The sequence below is a fragment of the Cnephaeus nilssonii genome, assembly GCF_951640355.1.
Source record: "Cnephaeus nilssonii genome assembly, chromosome: 19".
Lineage (NCBI taxonomy): Eukaryota > Metazoa > Chordata > Mammalia > Chiroptera > Vespertilionidae > Cnephaeus > Cnephaeus nilssonii.
The window spans coordinates 15,908,322-15,928,264 of NC_137090.1; the positions used below are offsets into that span (position 1 = coordinate 15,908,322).

At 57.4% G+C, this 19,943-nt stretch overlaps 1 protein-coding gene across 1 annotated transcript; it reads left to right on the top strand.

Moving 5' to 3' along the window:
• The first annotated feature begins 757 nt into the window (after window positions 1-757).
• KCNH4 (potassium voltage-gated channel subfamily H member 4) lies at window positions 758-18,637 on the top strand. The gene is made up of 17 exons (XM_079798506.1): window positions 758-922; window positions 2,810-3,043; window positions 3,340-3,486; window positions 3,612-3,739; window positions 4,537-4,780; window positions 5,125-5,282; window positions 8,073-8,280; window positions 9,668-9,862; window positions 10,263-10,462; window positions 12,300-12,549; window positions 13,115-13,359; window positions 13,976-14,014; window positions 14,194-14,540; window positions 14,808-14,914; window positions 15,543-15,616; window positions 17,111-17,803; window positions 18,549-18,637. Exons 1-16 carry the CDS (start codon window positions 847-849, stop codon window positions 17,492-17,494), a joined length of 3,036 nt encoding a protein of 1,011 aa, XP_079654632.1. The 5' UTR covers window positions 758-846; the 3' UTR covers window positions 17,495-17,803; window positions 18,549-18,637.
• Window positions 18,638-19,943: the final 1,306 nt, after the last annotated feature.

Genomic DNA, 19,943 nt, shown 5'->3' on the forward strand with positions numbered 1-19,943 from the left:
GAAAACTGCTCTCCAACACACTTATTTGGTGCCAACATATGCATTATGCTATTACATTCTCGCAACCGCATGAGGTAAAAATTATTAGCTCCATTTTACAGATAAGAAAAGTGAGGCTCAGAGAGGCCAAGTCACACCTTTAGTAAATGGCGGAGCCAGGACTCTACCCGATGGACCCCAAAGCTCTTTTCATCCATCCTGCTGGGCTGAGAGGCAGAATTTGCCAGCGTGCCCTACGCAAACCGAGGCGCAGCCTCTTTAACCCCTGCTGTCTCCTACTGAAGCGCCGGGACCTGGGAGTGCTGCAGAACGGCCCAACTCCAGCCGGCAGCACTGCGGACCCGTTACTGTCCCCAGCTTGGGCGGAGCTTGGGGAAACCCGTGGGCGGAGCCACAAGGCGCGCCAGGGAACCACGCGCGGGGGCGTGGCCACCCGGGAGGAGGCGTGTCTGACACTCGGGCTCCGAACCACCTCTTCGAGCCTCTGCTCCCTGGAGGCGTGTCTCGAATTCTCTCCGAGAGAGACTCGCGTGGGCCGCTCCCCTCCCGAAGGAGGGCCGCGGAGAGAGGTGCGGGTGTCACTGGGAGCCCCTCCCCGTGCGGGGCCACGTGGCGGACGCGGCCGAGCCCTGGGGAAAGAACCTGGCCCGTGGGGAAAAGAGCCACCGAGGCGGCGCCCCGCCGAGCCCAAAGCCGAGGGGTTTGGAGCAGAGGCGGCGGCGGTTAGAGGGAGGGTAGGAGGCAGCCCCGCGCATGGGGCGCCCCGGCCCCGCCGGCAGCGCGGCCCCTTGGGCCCCGCCGAGCTGACCGCCCTCGGCGCCGCGCCTCGAACTCGCGCCCCGAGCCATGCCGGTCATGAAGGGGTTGCTGGCCCCGCAAAACACCTTCCTGGACACGATCGCCACCCGCTTCGACGGCACGCGTGAGTGGGGCCGGGGCTGGGGCTGGGGAGCTCCTGCTGGGGGCCAAGACTCCGTCGGGGCCGGCTTGGTCTTCTAGACCCGAGGCGAGAAGGGCGAGTGGAGTCGGGGGTCTAGGAGCTCCCGACGCCGCGGTGAAGGAGCGGGACTGAGAGTGCGCTGCGAGGGGAAGCGGGGAGAGGCCAAGAGTGCGGGGGGGGGGGGGGGCAAGGTAAGGGGTGTGAGTGGAGCCACGAAAGGCTCTTTGTGTGGCAAAACGCAGGAGAGGCCTTGAGAGCGGCCCGTTCCAGGGCCGAGCTCCGCGGGCTGGGGGCGCGTGTGACGGTATCCGAGACGCGGAGGCTGGAGAGGCGGTCAGGCGCTCGGGAGTCGCTCCCAGGCAGTTCCAGCACCCCCTTCCCCCAGGAAAAAGAGAGGGAGGGAAGGAGGGAGAGAAAGAGAGAAGATCAGACTTCGGCAGGACCTCGTTTAGATTTTAAGGTCACGCACCCCCAAATCGTGGCGCGTCTGTGTTTGAGGGAGGTGAGGCAGGAGGAGGGGGCTGGTCCGTGTGAGGAAGGGAACTCCCTGCTCGCCCACCCCAGCTTGGTTTCCAGGTTCAGGACCTTGGACAGCCACACGCCTCCTTCCCCGCTCCTTCTCCCGCCTTTCCCTTCTCCTCCTTTGCAGCCTAGAGATCTCTGCCTGCCCCTCTGGGCACCTTTGCTACCTCTGGAAGATGTGGGGAGCGGTACCCAAGAGCGGAAACTGATCTGCGGGGGGCGGAGTGGGGGGGAGACTCCCCGCCTCCCCACCCTTCCTCCACACACGCCTCCCTTGTTTCCATAGCGCCCATCACCGGAGCAACGAGCTCTGGGATGGAAGAAGGAGGCTGCTGCCCAGGGCCCAGCACCCTCAGTGTCCCCATCAGCCCACCCCATGCCCAGGCACACACCCCTCCTAGCGCCCCCGGGACTGGTTGTGTCTCAGGCCCCTTCCCTGGCTGAGAGACTCTGTCCCTGGGTGGCCCATAGAGCCCCTCGGTGGCCTCCTATCCATTGGAACTGGAGGGAGCCAGCCCAGGTCCTGCGGCTGGGGTTGCTGGAGCCCCAACTTCATTGCCCAATCCTGTCAGACTTTGAGCACTGGGGACAGGCCCGGAATCAGATAAGGGATGCTAAAAAGAGGGCCTTTCTTGGAAGGCAGGGGATGAGGACACTAGTCGTGACTCTCCCTCCTCCCACGAAGGAGATCTGTGAGTGTAGGTAATCTCTGCCTTTTCGTTTCCGATCAATAAGACGGGTGTCACGTCACCAGAATCGCTGTCCTCTCCACTCTCCAATAGGGTGACCGGGTAGTGGCTATGGGTGTGCTTTGAAAGCTGTGCCCATGTGGAGGGGTGGACACGGTAGCACAGACTGTTGCCGAAGGTTTTCCCCAGGTAACTCACGTAACCCTCACAACAACCACGTGAGGAAGATACATTATCCCCCACTTTGCAGATGAGGAAGCTGAGACACAGAGGAGTTCATTAACGCGCCCAAGGTCACGCGATCAGCCATCAGCAGAGGTGGGGTGGGGAGCCCGTTCCCTAGCTCACCACGCTACATGCCTCCCTACAGTGAGGGCGTACTCCCTTGAAGGCAGGGGGATGAGCTCTTGGGGTTCCTTCTCCAATCCCCTAGTAGTTCCTGTCCAAGTTCCAGGTCACCCTGAAGTCCTTGTCCTTTGTCTCTATCTCTTCTTACTCTTATTTCAGAATATCCCAAAGCAGGATCCAGGAATCCCGTGGAAGCCTGGGGCGCTTCTGGCCCTGGGACCCCTGACAACAGCTTGGGGGAGGTACAGCCCACCTGGAAGCCGAGCTCCCCTCCTGCCCTTGGCCTGATCTTGACCTCTTCTTCCCACAGACAGTAACTTCCTTCTGGCCAACGCACAGGGCCCAAGGGGCTTTCCCATCGTCTACTGCTCTGACGGCTTTTGCGAGCTCACAGGTTACGGCCGCACCGAGGTCATGCAGAAAACCTGCAGCTGCCGCTTCCTCTACGGTCCCGAGACCAGTGAGCCAGCCCTGCAGAGGCTCCACAAGGCCCTGGAGGGCCATCAGGAGCACCGGACTGAAATTTGCTTCTACCGGAAGGATGGTGAGGGGCCTGGCCTGCCCTGCAACCCTGCCCAGACCCCAGGCTTTACCCAGAGTCCACTGGGCACAGGGAAGGCTTGGGTGCTGGTCCCCCCACACTGCCACAAGCTGTGTAACACTGAGTGCGTCCCTGACCCTTTCTGGGCCTTGGTCCCCCCATCTGGAAGGTGAAGGAGTCAGCTTTGGACTTTTCCAGTTCCAAACGTTTACCAAACCCTTTGACTCTGCCCAGGAACCGAGGGGGTGAGGGATGCCACGGGCTGCTCACCTTCTCCCTCCATCTTTCCACACCTGCAGGCTCAGCCTTTTGCTGCCTCCTGGACATGATGCCCATCAAGAACGGGATGGGGGAGGTGGTGCTTTTCCTCTTTTCCTTCAAGGACATCACTCAGAGTGGAGGCCCAGGACCTGGCCCCTCAGGAAGCCGTGGGGACAGCAATCATGGTAACTGCAAGTCTGGGGAGAAGGCGTGAATGGTCAGAGGTGTATGTCCAAGGTCACACAGACCTCTCCCTACCCAGCCTCATGGGATGTGCCCCCATTTATCCCCATACCCTTCTTTCCAATAGAAAACTCCCTTGGCAGGAGGGGAGCCAGCTCAAGGCTTCGATTCGCCAGGAGGCAGAACCGCACTGTCCTGCGCAGACTGACTGGCCACTTTGGCCGCCGGGGCCAGGGAGGCATGAAAACCAATCGTGTGAGTCCTGTCTCCACCCCAACACCTCCCAGCCGTGATGCCGAGGCCCTGTTACTGCCTCCCTGCTTCCCTGTCTGTCTGTTCCCCCTCCAGGGACCTGTTCCTCTGTCTGCCCATTTCTCACGTCCAACTCTGCTCTCACTCATGCCTCCTCCTCATCTCCTTCCATCCCCACCTCCCTTGCTTCCTGTGACTGAGATTACTCCGCTCAGAAGTTGTCACCAGGCTGGGCTCTAGCCGCCATTACATCACCCAACTCTGGCTGGTGGTTACCTATGGGGGGGCGGGATCACAAGCTGTGGTCCTAGGGAGAAAGCCCCCATTGGGGGCCTCGCATCTAGCCCTCATCTAGGACCCTGATGAAGCCACGGATCGGGTCTCCAACCCTCTGTGTAGTCTCTTAGATCTATAAGGAATGGGGTGTTGTGCCAGTCTCCCCTCAGTCCTGGATACACCGATCTCCCACTGGGCCCCCAAAACCCAAGAGGAACCTGAGGGAGAAGTTAGTGACCCCTCAAGGTAGGGCTTGTGTCTGATTTGTTATCACATCCTTAAGCAGGGGGAAGGTCACACATTAAACTCCCCATAAAACATGATCGATTCACAAGAGGCCCTGGGCAGTAGCTTGGCCAAGGAAGGGTCAGGTGCCACCCCTGAGCCTCTCCTGCACCCTCTGTCTCTTCCTGGTTGTGTTTGCAGTGTCCACTCCCTCTTTTCCCCATCCCCTGCCTCTCCCTCCCCCGGCCTTGGCTCCTCTTTCCCCCAAGTGTCCCCAACCACCACCCCTCTCCCCTTAGAACGTGTTTGAGCCAAAGCCATCAGTGCCCGAGTACAAGGTGGCCTCCGTGGGGGGGTCCCGCTGCCTCCTCCTCCACTACAGCGTCCCCAAGGCTGTATGGGATGGCCTCATCCTCCTCGCCACCTTCTACGTCGCGGTCACCGTCCCCTACAATGTCTGCTTCTTGGGCGACGATGACACCCCCATCACTTCCCGACACACCCTTGTCAGTGACATCGCCGTGGAGATGCTCTTCATCCTGGGTTAGACCCTCTGCCCCACACACCCCGGCGGGTGGGCTGGAGGGACCCACTCATCCTGGCCTCGCTCTGTCCTGGGCTGCAGAACCCAGTCATTCAGAGCCCATCCATTTCTGGGTCTTGAAGTCCTAATGGTCCATGTGCCCTGACTCCTGACCCCTGCAGCCTTCTGCCTCTAGACCTTTCCTCCCTAAAGATCAGCCAAAAAAACCCAATCTGTCTCCCCATTTCTACCTCTAACTCCATCCGGGGTCTCTAAGGCTTGTTCCCAGCCTAGCCAGTTTCTTGGCCCTTGGGCCTGAGTTTCTAGACCAAGACACCCTCGTAACAGCCTCTTGCACCCCCAGATATCATTCTGAACTTCCGCACCACCTATGTGTCCCAGTCCGGCCAGGTGGTCTCTGCGCCTCGTTCCATTGGTCTCCACTACCTGGCCACCTGGTTCTTTGTCGACCTTATTGCTGCTCTGCCTTTTGACCTGCTTTACATCTTCAACATCACCGTGGTGAGTGACCCCCGTCCCACCATGCAGCTAACCTCCCAGCTTCAGCATAGCACCTCCCACTAAGGGATTGACTTCGAACTCGGATGCAGTCCTTCCCATCAACCCATCTGTGACTCCTGGTCAGGCATCCGCTAGGGGCAGAGCCCTGTGCTAGGAGCTGAGAAGGACCTGAGAGGGTCGGTGCGCGTGGGGAGCTCAGCTCACAATCTCTGAGGGAAGCTGAGACGAATGAAAAGCGAAGTCGAGCTACCAAGGCAGCGTTGGCCTGATACCAAATGAGTGGTACTTTTCTCCGTTTTATTGAGCAAACAGCTGATGAGCATTTAGCTGTCTGTAACGCGCTGTGTGGGGCACGGTCACTGTGGGGAAAAGGGACAAGGATTCAGCCTCCAGGCAGCCAGGCTGGTGAGAGGGCAGGACTGGGGCCAGCAGGAACAGAAGAGGCGGATGAAGTGGAACATGGGGCCCTGGTACTGTGCATGGAGGCTGGCACGGAGCGAGCTGACCTGGGAGCTCCAGACTGGGACATGGGCACGGGTAAAAAGGATCTAAAATCTTGCCAGTGCTGGGGAGGTCAAAGCACCCCAGTTGGGCAGAGGCGAGGGTGGCCTGGGAAGGGTTCCTGAGGGAGTTGAGAGTAGAGCTAGGCCCTAGATAAAGGGTAGGGTTTGGCTGGCAGGAGGTGAAGAGAGAGAGCATTTGGGGGGAGCATAGCAAGCCCAGACAAGGAGGGAGAGGTTGTGGGGTGAGTTTGGAGGCAGAGAGCTAAGACCTGTGTCCTCCCAGCTCCCTAGGGGCTGCATGGAATGCTCTCGAGTGGTCAGCTCTGCACCCAGCCAGTAGATAGCAGGTCCAGGGGGAGGGAGTCCCACCCTCTGTCCCCAGACCCCTGGGTTTGGGTGGGGAAGTGGAAAGCGGTTTCCCTGTGTGCTCCTCTCTCTGCCACACTTCGCTATAGTGGGAAACCACCTACATGCAGCCGGATTTAACTAGCTGCCAACAAGCTGTGGGCCTCTTCTCCTGGCTGTGTGCACGTGTATGCACGCTCCCACACACGTGCATGTGTGTGTCTGCCCTGAGGCTCGGGCCATTCCAGGAAGAGCTCCCAAATCCCTCCCCATCCCCTGTACCCACTAGACTGTGCCAGCTGGGCAGACAGCTGTCCCTGGGGAGAGAGAGAGCTACAGAGAGCCCCTTGTCCCTCCTCCCAGGCAGCTCCCCCTCCTCTGGTAGCTTTAGGAGCACTTTACAGTTTACCAAGTTCTTTCACACATCGTCATCACATAGGAACCTCACAATAATCCTTCAGGGCTGGTTCTCTTATCCCTCTTTTTCAGAGGTGGATACAGAGGCTCAGAGAGGTTAAGTGGCTTGCTGAAGGTCACACAGCTAGCAGTAACAGGCAGGAGATTGAAGCCAGGTCTCCAGACTCCTAGTCTAGTATTCTTCCCAACATAGCACCCTGCTTCCCAGGAAACCAGGGTACCCGAGTGGATGGTCTGGTATACAGGCGGGTGAGGAGCAGTGCTGGGACTGGAGGGAGGCACAGCAAAGAGAGAGGATGAGGAGGCACCGGCAGAGCGGTGGAATTGAAGGAGCCAGGTCCAAGGAGAGGGAGAAGAGGGTCCCAAGGGAGTGGGGCCCAGGGACAGTGACTGGGGGAAGTCCTGAAGGACTAAAGTCAGGAGCTCTGGGAGGTGAGGGCAGGCATTAAGCCCTGGAGAGGGCCCATATGGGGGGCTCAGGGCCACCTCCGTCAGCTAAGATGAGAGAGAATGGGTGAGGTTGTTCAGGAGCCTGTAGGGCCAGGGCTACAGGGATGCTGCTGGAGGCCCCTGAGAGGACAGTGAGGGCCTTCAGACCAGGCTACCCACGCCCTGTCCCAGAGCCCCGCCCTAGTGGTGAGAAGATAAGCCTCCACCTGCTCCTCATCTCCAAGGTTGGGAGAGCAACTGAGGCATTAATAACCAAATGGAAACAGTGGTGGTGGTCATATTAGCCAACACTTACAGGAGCCTTACTAGGGGCCAGCGGCTCCATAAACCCCCACCAAGCCCCACAAGGGTGGAAATCTCGAAGCCCAGCCTCCCTCAGGCCCTGATCTTCCCTTAACATTTCATTGGCAGCCGACCCACGAGAGGAAAGGGCCCTAACCCTAAACCTTGCCCAGTCCTAGCCCGTTCCCACTCTGCCATGCATCCCTCTGTCTCGAGGGTGACTCCCACCACAACTGCTGTCGTCACTAGCAACCACTCTTGTCCACAGCTAATTATGCTCGGACGCTAGGGGCTTGGTGCAGGCCCAGAGGTCACTCTGTCTATCCCCCTGCCTTTGGCCAGGACTTACTCTTTCCCAGCCCACAGTGCTAAGAGGCAGCATGACCCAAAATGGACTTTGGGGTGAGCCCAGTTCTGAGTCCCAGCTCTATCATTTCCTTGGTCTGTGACCCTGAGCAAGTCACTCACCGCTCTGGGCCTGTTTATTTATCTGCAAATTGGGAACCAGGATGATAACTGGACTGAAAGCTTAACTTTTTAAATGAGGATTGCGAAACGTAGCGCAGCCCTGACACATGGTAAGTACTTACGAAGTGTTGGCCATTATTCGTTTTCGTACTATTCTCCCATCCCCTGCGTTTCCTGGCCACCCGTCCAAGAGAGCAGAGGTGTTCTTCCTGCTGCAGCTTCCCCTGGCCCCAGGGCCTCTGATGGGGGCGGGGCCCGGGGGGGGCCCTGGAGGCTCGCTCTGAGGGGTTGTGCCTCTGACAGCCTCCCCCACACCCTCCCGCAGACCTCGCTGGTGCACCTGCTGAAGACAGTGCGGCTGCTGCGGCTGCTGCGGCTGCTGCAGAAGGTGGAGCGGTACTCGCAGTGCAGCGCTGTGGTGCTCACGCTACTCATGTCCGCCTTTGCGCTCCTTGCCCACTGGATGGCCTGTGTCTGGTATGTCATCGGGCGCCGGGAGATGGAGGCCAACGACCCACTGCTCTGGGACATCGGTGAGCCACTGACCCCGGCTTTCACTGACCGCCCATCCACTGCCCTGTGCACTCAGGCACCCAGGCACCCACGCGGATGCCTTCACCTGTACCGCCACCCCCACCCACCACCCACATTGCTCTGTTCACCCAACCAACACGCATTGAGCCTCCGGGATCAAGCGTGGGAATACTCATTTGTAGACAAGGGCTTTTGCCTTGGGGGGACCTCACAGCCTAGCAGGGGAGCAAGACGGGTGATAGGCAATCAAAATACGGTCTGTATGGAAGGAGGTAGCGTGCTGGGGCTCCTGGTCTTTGCTGCATGACACTCTCCAGGAGTAGGAGGGTGTTTGGGGCAGAGGGAGCAGTACTCCTCCCTGGCTCCTCCTGGTGGCTCCCTACTGCCATCAAGTCCGCACTCAGTGCTCGCCCTCTCTGTCCCTACCTGGCCCCTCTTCACCCCACCCCCCTGTGCCGCAGCCACACTGGCCTCCTCCAGCACCCACGTTGTACTGCTCTCTCACTCGGGGCCTTGACCCTGTTTTCCTCTCTGGAATCCTTTTCCTTCTGTCTTCCCTCCCTTCACCTTAGTCCCATGGTCGGCAAACTGCGGCTTGCAAGCCACATGCGGCTCTTTGGCCCCTTGAGTGTGGCTCTTCCACAAAATACCACGGCCTGGGCGAGTCTATTTTGAAGAAGTGGCTTTAGAAGAAGTTTAAGTTTAAATAATTTGGCTCTCAAAAGAAATTTCAGTCGTTGTACTGTTGATGTTTGGCTCTGTTGACTAATGAGTTTGCCGACCACTGCCCTAGGTGACCTGTCTGCTCCTTGGAATCTCAGCTAAAATGCTCGGTCCTAAGGGAGCTTTTCAGGGACCATACTCTGCCCCACCCATTGTATTGGCTTTCCCTAACCCAGTATGACGCCTAAGATACCCTATGGTTCCCTTTTATTTATTTATTTATTTTAAATACATTTTTATTGTTGATAGTATTACAGATTATCTCCCATTCTCTCACCTCTCCCCCCCCCCCCCCCCGCATTTCTTCTTATAGTTCCTTTTTAGTAGCTCACCTCCCACCTGTAATGATTTATTTCGTGTCTCTTTCCCCTGCAGACCGTCATTCCCACCAGGGCAGGGAGAATGTCTGGCTGGGTCAAGTTCCAGCACCCTGTGCACAGGAGGCACTCAGTAAACTATTAGAGAGGCAGAGGCCCGGAACAGTCAGCAGTGTGGAGAGTTGGTAGCCTTGAGCTGCAACTGTAACCAGTTCACGGTGGGGAGGCTCAGGCCAAGGCTGCCCATGCAAACCTCCCCTCCCCGCTGTCAATACTCGACTAAAGTCCAGTGCAGGCAGCTCAGGGAAGCCCAGTTCTCCACCACCTGCATCCTTCCACCCTCCAGGCTGGTTGCATGAGCTGGGCAAGCGGCTGGAGGTGCCCTATGTCAACAGCTCGGCGGGCGGCCCGTCGCGGCGGAGCGCCTACATTGCTGCGCTTTACTTCACGCTCAGCAGCCTCACCAGCGTGGGCTTTGGCAACGTGTGCGCCAACACTGACGTTGAGAAGATCTTCTCCATCTGCACTATGCTCATAGGCGGTGAGGCCGGGCCTGCCGAGCCAAGCATGCAGATAGGGAGATCGGGGCCCAAAGCTGGCCATCCAGGCAGTCCTGCATTCATTCATAGACGTGTCCTCTGGCCTACTGCATACTGGCCCTGGGGGACGCCACAAACAGGCATGGTGTCTTGTTTAGGGAATGGGAAACTCAAGTTCATGGCCTCATTGGGGGCAGGGGGGGCGGGTGAGAGACGCATCAGGTCTGACACCTCTCAGGACCACTCTCTCTTCCCCTCCCAAGCCAGCCCCTGCCACCAGGTAGGCACTTAGGAGCCCACTGGCTCTCCTGCCCTTGCCAGGAACCCAGAGACCTGTCCAGGGCAGGGTGGGTCTGGGAACGGGTGGCCACCCTAACCTGCTGCCCGCCGCCCACGCTGCAGCGCTGATGCACGCCGTGGTGTTCGGGAACGTGACGGCCATCATCCAGCGCATGTACTCGCGCCGCTCGCTCTACCACAGCCGCTGGAAGGACCTCAAGGACTTCATCCGCTTGCACCGCCTGCCGCGGCCGCTCAAGCAGCGCATGCTCGAGTACTTCCAGACCACGTGGGCTGTCAACAGCGGCATCGACGCCAACCAGGTAGCGTGCCGGGGCTCCTGGTCTTGGCCGCATGGCCGTGCAATGGGGAAGAGGGCACAGCCTCTCCCTCCGGGTTCGGAATGGAGGCAGATGGGCTCCAGGGAGGTGAGGTGTTATTCACAAGGGCGTGTACCCACTGAAATCCACATCCCTTTTCCTGCACTAGAATTTGGGACATGAAAGGGAGCTCAGGCCTTAGCTAAAGCCGTGTTCCCTTCGGCCAACAATTCCCGAGCACCCGCTGTGGGTTCAGCCTCTGTGCTTGAACCCCGGGGGCTCCGAGGCGATCACAGCTCTTTCCCTCAGGGAGACACCAGCCTGGTAAGGGAGGCAAACAGGTAAATACATTACACAGTGAAGGGGACTCTGCTGGAGGCATGTACCTGCCACTTGGGATCCCCACTGTGTTGCATCCGGGCCTAGAGGAGTCAGGGAAGGCGGCACCGTGAAGGACAAGCAGGAAATGGGCCTGCTACCAGAAGGCCATTCCAGACAGGAAGCGCCAGAGGAGCTCAGGTGCAGAAATGTTGACACAAAAGAGCGGGGTGAGTTCAGGAAACCGAAGGTAGTTCAGTGAGCCTTCAGGAACGGGAGTGTGGGCACCGGGGCGGGTGGAGAGGGAGAGCAGTGCAAGAGACTGGGTGGGCAGGCCCAGGTCACAGATGGCCTTGACTTTAGATGTTATCCTGCAAAATGCTGAGGTTGGGGCGTGGCCTGGGGATCCAGGAGAGATTTCTAAGCGCAGGCGTCCTGGGACTTGGTGGTCCTGGTTGCAGAAGAGGAGCTCAGAGTGGTTCCCAGGTTTCTGGCTGGGGGCAAGGGGTGCGATGGGGGTGTTACAGGAAGAAGATTGTAGTTGGGGGTAAAAATGGGAGCCCAGTGTGGGGCCATGATGAGAGTGTGGTGCCTGTGGGAGATCCAGGTGGAGTCTGCCCCTTAGGTAGTTGAAAATATAGGTCTGGACCCAGCTGTAGGGCTCTGGGCTTCCAGGGAGTGGGGAAGTCATGGAGCTGGTTGCTGTGATGCAGGGAGAGTGTGGAAAGTTAGGAGAGAGCCAAAGAGGCATGCTGCAGGAGAGAAACCCGGGGAGACAACGGGGACAAGAAAGAGATCAACAAGCCACAGGGGTTAAAGGCCTCCATAGTGTGCGGATGGAACTGTGCATATTAAGTTTAGCTCTAGGAGGTCATTGATAATATTCAAGATCTAGTGCAGTGATGGCGAACCTATGACACGCGTGTCAGCACTGGCACGCGTAGCCATTTCTGATGACAGGCAGCCGCAGGCCGAGAATGAAACATTTGCTGCTCCTGAGGATGAAACATTTGCGACTAGAGTCTTGGAGTTAGTTTTTTCCTCAAAGTGACACACTACCCGAGTTATGCTCAGTTTTTTGGCGAAGTTTGACACACCAAGCTCAAAAGGTTGCCCATCACTGATCTGGTGTAACCCAGCAATTTACAAAGGGCCCAGAGAGAGGAAATGGATTGCTCAAGGTCCACAGCGATTTAAAAGCAGAGCTGACTTCTAGTCTGGCTTCCAGCTTGAGGCTGACCCACCAGGAATGGTCCTTGCATTTGTGGTGCTGAGGAACCAGGGCATGTGTGAGTGACTTGGTGTGTAACCAAGGTCAGTGGGCAGGCAGGAAAAGACGTAGTCTCCGCCCCAGCAGCTGGGTTGGGAGGTCCACACACAAGTAAAACTGAGGTCAGAAATGGGTAACTTCGAAGCAAAGGGCAAGTTGGAGCGATCTCCTTGGAGACAGCTCAGCACGTTCGTAGAAATCAAGCAGCAGCTGCAGCGGGGATGGCCCGAATGACCTGTGCCCCTCATGCAGTTGCTGCGTGACTTCCCGGATGAGCTGAGAGCTGACATTGCTCTGCACCTGAATCGGGAGATCCTGCAGCTGCCGCTGTTTGGAGCAGCCAGCAGGGGCTGCCTGCGGGCCCTCTCCCTGCACATCAGGACCTCCTTCTGTGCTCCGGGCGAGTACCTGTTGCGCCGAGGGGACGCTCTGCAGGCACACTACTACGTCTGCTCAGGCTCGCTGGAGGTGCTCCGTGACAACATGGTGCTGGCCATCCTGGGTGAGGACACCACCACCACCTACTACCCACCCTGGAACCTCCCCCAGAGGCCTTGTGCGTGGCCAAGAACCTAGGGACCGGGATGCTTTTGGTGGATATCTGGAATTCCTGCTGAGGAGTACTCTTTCTCGGTCCCTTCACCCTACCACCATCCCCTCTTGATCGCTCCCCTCAGACTCTCCCCTAATCCCATTGGCCAGCCCTCAACCCATCAACCCTTCCTCAGTGACTGTCCCCCAAATAAATTGATTCTTCACCATTGACCTTCCACTCCATTGACCTTTACCCTTTAACTGACCCCTCTGGCCATTCTTTATTGACCATTGATCAATTCCATTGGTCATTCCTCCAACCTTACTGACACCCCTCATTAACTGTCTCCCAACTTCACCAGTCATTCTCCACTAACCGTTTCCCAATTCCATTGATCATTTCCATTAATCCCACCTTCAACCACCCTTCAAACACACTGGCCACCCCTCAAATCCATTGACCAGGTATATCCCCTTGGTCCCTCTCCCCAGCCGACTGGCCCCAGCTCACTGTCCCCATCCCTTACCCACAGGAAAGGGGGACCTGATTGGGACAGATACCATTGAGCCAGGACAGGAGCCTGGGTCAGGAGCAGGCCCGAGCTGTGTGCTGAAGACCAGCGCTGACGTGAAGGCACTGACCTACTGTGGCCTGCAGCAGCTGAGCAGCCGAGGGCTGGCGGAGGTCATGAAGCTCTATCCTGAGTATGGGGCTGCCTTCCGGGCTGGTCTGCCCCGGGACCTCACCTTCAACCTGCGCCAGGGCTCTGACACCAATGTATGTAGACCCCTACAACTTCCATCTCCCCTGAGGTTCCTTCCTTCAAAGCAGACCTCCCTCAGCCCTAGAGAGAGCCTCATGCATTGCCTTCCACCCTGAAAAACATCCTCAACCCCAGGCACCCCTGTCCATTGCCCCTTCCATATTTAACATCTTCCAGTCCCACTGACCCTACCCCATTGGCCATCACCCAACCCCATGGACCATCTCTCACCACATTTACTTCCAACTGTACTAACCCAGCTCCTGTTGGCCCACCCTCAGCTTCGCTCCAGAATCCCCAAAGGGAACAATCCCCCTCCTGTGTTCCTCATCCATAAAGTTCCTCTCTGGACTGGGCACCATCCCCTGGGGCTTCCTCACTCACCAAATGTTTTCTGAGCCCATTTTGGTTTAGGTCTGTAGGGTACACCCTAGGCCTATGTCCTTTACTGCTTTTCACATTGACTTTCCACTCAGGATTTCTCTGAGCCAGAGTTGGAGGTACCTCTGACTCAAATCCACAAAAAGGCTCCATATTCTCAAACCCCACAACACTGATGGGTGAGCCGAGGAGGTGTTGCACTAATGGAGGGGGAAGGCGTGAGTAAGGTGATCCCCTCTGTCCCCACAGGGCCTCAGCCGCTTCTCCCGATCCCCTCGGCCCTCCCAGGTAACACGGCCTTCCTGGGTGCAGTTGAGGCTGAATGGGGGAGAGGTGGGGAGTGGGGACACCTTCCTTGGCTCCTCTGCTGCAGGGAGAAGGGAGCGGGGATGGGGAGCATCATCTGCTTAATGAAGGGGGCCCGTTGTTCACTGTCCTGCAACATCAGCGGCTCCCTCTGCCCACAGCCCCACTCCGAAAGCCTTGGCTCCTCCTCGGACAAGACCCTGCCCTCCATCACCGAGGCCGAGGCTGAGTCGGACCGTGTTCCCAGGCCCCGCCGGCCCCTCCTGCTGCCCAACCTTAGCCCAGCAAGGCCCCGAGGCTCCCTGCTCAGCCTTTTGGGCGAGGAGCTGCCTCCATTCTCAGCCCTTGTCTCTTCCCCTTCCCTGTCCCCATCCTCATCCCCTGCCCTGGCTGGCCGAGGCCACAGCCCCTCCTCTCATGGCCCCCCCAGGGGCTTTGCTGCCAGGAAGCCCCCTCAGCTTCTTATTCCCCCACTGGGAACCTTTGGAACTTCGGACCTCAGTCCTCGGTGAGACACCAGCCTCCCCTGCCATTTCCATACCACTGCTGGCTTCCAGAACCTCCTCTGGGCTCTGTCCCCAATGCTCCCGCCTGTCTCTGCCCACGTACCCCCTGTGCCCTTCCTGACCCACCACCGCTTGCAACCCCATCCCACCCTTTTGACCATCGCTCCTCCCCAGCTCCCTGGCACTGCTGCCCCCATTCACCCTCTGCCTGCGCTGCTCTGGCCCTTACCCTCGCCCCATGGGATTGATGGCCACTGCCTCTGTCCCAGCATAGTGGACGGCATTGAGGACTCCGGCAGCACAGCAGAGGCCCCTGCATTCCAGTTCAGCAGGAGGCCTGAGCACCCTAGGCCCCGCTCTCAGGCCTCCCCTACAGGTAAGGGCCAGCAGTGACTTCCACTCATAGTCACCCATTCACCTGCCATTCATTCATTCATTCATCCATCCATCCATCTACCCATCCCACATGTAGTAAGGCCTTACCATGTGCTGGGTGCTGTGCTGGGAATACATAGATAAACCAGGCCTGGCCCACACTCCTAGTGAACTCCCAGTCTAGTGGGGGCGACACACCTGTTACTCAGATCAATGATTCCAGAACAGCGTGCTGAGCACCACAACTGAGACAGGAGCAGGGCTCTGAGGTAGGAAAGGAGAGCTCCCTTAACTCTCCCTCCTAGAGGAGGGACTCTTGAGTTGGGTCTTAAAGGGTGGGTAGGAGTTTGAGGGGTGGAGTAAGGCAGTTGTTGCAAGACATAAAGGTTATGTTTAGATATCAAAAGGAAGATCCGTGCCTAGAGCTGGGAGGACCAAGGTGGTGGGGGATACGGGGGAAGTCATAGGGCCTCAAAACCAGCCTAAGCGTTTGGTTTCCCCATCATCCTGCCCCAGAGCTTCCTTTCCCCTTGCTCCCTGCCTTCCCAGCCACAGGAGGGGGCCCAGCCCAAGCTGTAGACGCATGCTCCCTGCACTCACTGCCTCCCTTTACCCCGTTCTGCCTGCAGGGACCAGGCCCAGCCAGGAACTGGCCGCTGAAGCCGAGGAGATGAAGGAAAAGGTCTGCAGGCTGAACCAGGAGGTTGGTTGGGGCTGGTTCCTCGCCTCCACCTTTGGAGAATATCATTTTGGGAATATCATATAAACCATGTCAGGATTTGGAGTCAGAGTCCTGAATTTAAACATTCACACTAGCCCTAGCCGGTGTGGCTCAGTGGATAGAGCGCTGGGCTGTGGACTGAAGGGTCGTGTTCCCCACCACCACCACCACCACCCGTTTGATCCAGTCAAGGGCACGGGCCAGGGTTTCAGGCTCAACCCCCAGTAGGGGGCGTGCAGGAGGCAGCCGATCAATGAATCTCATCATTGATGTTTCTATCTCTCTCTCTCTCTCCCTCTCCCTTCCTCTCTGAAATAAATAATAAAATAAAATAAATATATGTACACTAGCTGGGTGACCTCGGGCAAGTCCCACAACCACTCTGAACTTTGATTTCCTCACCTAAAAACGGGGGAAATAATGCGTTCTTCCCCCTGTGGTTGTGAGGACGCAATGAGAGCGCACACATGCCTGGCTGGTCCCCGGCACAGTCTAAGTCCTCATTGATCGGTGCTTCCCCTCTTTCCCGGCTGGCTCAGGTTGTCCAGCCAGGAAAGAGGGCCTCTCCTCCCTGCACCACCTGGGGATCCTCTCCTGCACAGAATGGCCCCCAACCAAGTCACAATGCTCCAGGCCTTTCCCTCAGCCCAGCCCTTGGAAATGAGAGCTAAGCAAACATGGGGGCAGAGGACAGGGAGGCTAAGGGGCCTTCAGCCTTGGGGGACCTGGAGCCCAATATCTGAATCCTGGTCAGGAAGAGCCCAGATGCTGTATGCGGAGGCTCTGCCTTTGCCTCTGCCTTCTCTCCAGGGATCTTAGAATTGTCGCCACAGCGAAGCTGCCCAGCCCTTGGGAGTTGGCCTTCCCTCCTTCAGATAAACATCAAGCTTCGCAGGGGAGCACCTGGGCTGGGGCGGGGCCGGGGGCGGGGCCTGGGGCCGGGGGCGGGGCCAGCCCCTGTTCCGCAAGATTGAGGGCCAGCCCTGTTTCTGCTCACAGTTCTAGGCCAGGGGCTCCACACTTGAGTGTCTATGGGCACCTGGAAAACCTGGTAAAATGCACACTCCTGGGTCTCACCCAAATTGGAAGGTCTGGGGTAGGGCCCAGACATCATTTTTATAAGTTTCTCAGTTGATTCTGTACTCCCTGAAATTTGAAAAACACTTGAGCTCTTGTGATGAGATGTAAGGCTACATCTGCCGCTTCAAAGCCCTGTAACCTCTTCGAGCACATTTTTCTGCATCTTGTAAAAGTGGGGTGTTGGGAGGATGGCAATAGCTGCTGTCCCCAATCCTTTTTGGAAAAGGGCTGGGATATTTACATCTAGACAAAAATGACCCCTGCCCTGCCTTCTTCTCCCAGTGGCCATGAGCAGAGAGTGGTCATGGAAGAAAGTTGTAACCTGTAGAGGGGGTGCACCTAGGAGGGGAGTGATTGTTGTGACACCTGGGAAACAATTGGATGTGTTTTCAACAGATCTCCTGCCTCAACCAAGAAGTGTCTCAGCTCAGCCAGGAGCTCCGGCACATGATGGGCCTGCTGCAGGCCAGGCTGGGTCCCTCAGGCCACCCAACAGCCTCAGCTTGGCCCTCAGACCCTCCGTGCCTCCAGCGGAGGCCTCCATGCATCATCTCTCCCTGTCGGTCGGGACCGCCATCTAGCATCCAGGATACTACTCTCGCTGAGGTCCACTGCCCAGCCACTGTGGGGACAGCAGAGCTGGGGGCTGCCCACCCCAACCTCAGACCCTACGTGTTGTCCCCCTACCCCTCAGAGCCTGACCCTCTGGGACCCTCCCCAGTGCCAGAGGCCTCACTTCCAACTCCCAGCTTCCGGTCCAGGTCAGACACATTCCACTGACCCTGGCCCTGGGCCCAGGCCTGTCTGGGGTGGGCATTGCCACCTGCCATCAGGGAGGGGCTGAGCCCAGGGCCTCCTGCCTCGGGTCAGCAGCCACCAGCCGGTCTGGTTGGCTCTGGATTCTCAGGACCTTTTTCATAAAGCCTGGTCACTTCCGACCCTCTTTCCTTTTGCAAACCTTCTCCTATGCTCCTCCTTTGGGAGGGGAGTTACCTCAGGCCGTGGAGCCCAACAGGCATGAGACAGAGCACGACGCCCATCAGGCTGGGCAGATGAGATGTCCTGCCTTCTCCCAGGACCTGGAGGCAGGTAGAGCTGGGGGAGCAGACGGGGATGGGGAAGGGTCCCAGATCCAGCCTGGGAAATGAAGAGTGAGGCCACAGCAGGCAGGATCTTGGTGTCTACAGCCAGAGGGATAGATTGCAGATCCCACTGCGGAGACAGTGTAGTGATATTGTGAGGTGTTCTGGCCCAGCCCCTGGTCTCTGGCGGAAACCTTGAGAGCAACGCTGCCTCAAGAGGGCTAAGTTTCAGATCCTGGCTGGCATTTGAGCAAACCAAGACTTCTTAGGCCTCCTACTATCAACCCGAGCTGGAGGGGCTCACAGCTCACACAGGAAACAAAATGATGACCCCAGATATTGTTTGGCTCTCAGTAGTTTTTCAAAAAATTAATGAGTTGCCAACATTAAAAATCAGGAGAGTATACATAAGAACTGAACTATTCCAGCCTCTCTATGAAATGTCGGGAGATCTGGCAATCCATATGCCAGCTGGCAATCATCAGCTGGTGTTGGGTGGCCACTGTCCTCTGTAGATGGGGGCTGTACTCTCCACTTCTTCACAGCCTCCATATTTCTTCATCATCTCCTGATACTCGGCTAACTTCCCTCATTTGGATTATTTGTCTGGTCTTTGTGGGGTGTGAGTTTGCAGTCCTTGCCTTAGAGTGTGTTTCCAGGATCCTGTGTCCCAAAAGGTACTTTTTGGGCTCAGCAATGTCTATTTCTATTCCTGGGTGTGGGCCTGTCATCATCTCTGTTTCTCTCTGCAGGCTGTCACTGAAGGTGGTCTCTTCTGTTGCCAACAACTTGAAACAGTTCCAGCAGCACTCCTGCCCCTCCCCTGCCTCCAGGCTTCAGCCAAGCCTGCTCTCCCCTTTACCAACGTGGTCTCCCTCGGAGCCCTGACTTCTCACAGTCTCACCCTGGTCTCCGGTTCTCCTTTACCACTCAGCACTTTGGGATAGGAAATAAATTCTTTATTTTTGTAGCTGTTGTCTCTGGCTGTTTCTAGAGGTTGGTTGGAGAGCCCCAGGGCTTTGGAGGAACTACACTGCAGTCACTCCCCCACCATACCCCAGGGCCCTGTTGCTGTGTCTAGAAAGGGCAAAGGTGCCAACCAATTCACTTGGTACCATGTTCATGCCACAGGGGCCCCAGGGATGAGGCAGAAATCTTAATGAGTCACTATGGGCCATTATTCTCCCCTCTCCTTTCCCCAGTTACAACCATAGATTCAGACACAGTATGTTGGGGGACAGAGTCCAGGCTCAGCCTCACCTCCAAGCCTGGAAAGGTGGCCATGGAACTCCCCATTGATCCTGTGCCCATTGCAGGCCAGGTACAGCAGGGACTGGGGGAAGATCTTGTCACCAGCCAAGAACTGCTAGGAACGCTACTCTGCTCCATCCTCTTTGCTCTCCTAAGCCCTTTCTTCCCTCTTAGCTTTCACTTATCTGATGACCATTGCCGGGGTGGATGGGATGAGTGTTAGGAATATTGTTAGAAAGAGGCATCCTGGACACCAGATGGAAATAGGTGTGAGCAGTTTGTGGCCAGTTATCCCAGAGTTTGATTCAGGCTTCAGCGTATGATTGGTGTTGGCTGGTGTCATAGGAACAATGCCCACAGCTGTCTCTGGGGTGAGCTTTGATTCCATACAGGTTTTGAATCGTGTCCCAAGGGGTGAGATGCAAAAGCAGAGGAGGTATGGTCTTTGTTGGGGAGTAAAGGGTGGGCAGAAGCATAAGTGGTCCTAATCCATATTGAGGGGAGCAGAAAAAACAACAGCCTATGGAGAGGGCAAGGTGGGGACAAAGAGAAGTGGTTCTAGTCGGTATTTATGGATGAGGAGAGACCAGGCAGAAGTGGTCCGGCTCTGCATTTGGCATCAGAGACAAGAGCTGGTTCTGGTTGGGTGTCGGGGCAGGCAAAGGCAGAGGTAGTCCGGGAGTGTTTTGGAGTCTAGCCAAAGGAGGAGGGTCCCAGTTTACCGCTGGACAGTGGCAGGAGCTCTCCCTTTGATCTCACCCAGTAGCCTCCAGAGAACCCTTCCTACAGCGCTTCCATCACCTTCCCCATCACAGAATGACCCCAATAATCGAGCTCCCAGAGCTGACTTGGCCCTAAAGTGCAGACGGGCTTCTCCGGGTTAGCGAGAGCTCAGG

Excerpts from the sequence above, each read along its gene's own strand:
- KCNH4 (XM_079798506.1), top strand. The coding sequence starts at position 847 with ATGCCGGTCATGAAGGGGTTGCTGGCCCCGCAAAACACCTTCCTGGAC. Across the intron at positions 3,487-3,611 it reads CCGTGGGGACAGCAATCATG|AAAACTCCCTTGGCAGGAGG; the intron begins GTAACTGCAAGT and ends TCTTTCCAATAG. Across the intron at positions 14,015-14,193 it reads GATCCCCTCGGCCCTCCCAG|CCCCACTCCGAAAGCCTTGG; the intron begins GTAACACGGCCT and ends CTCTGCCCACAG.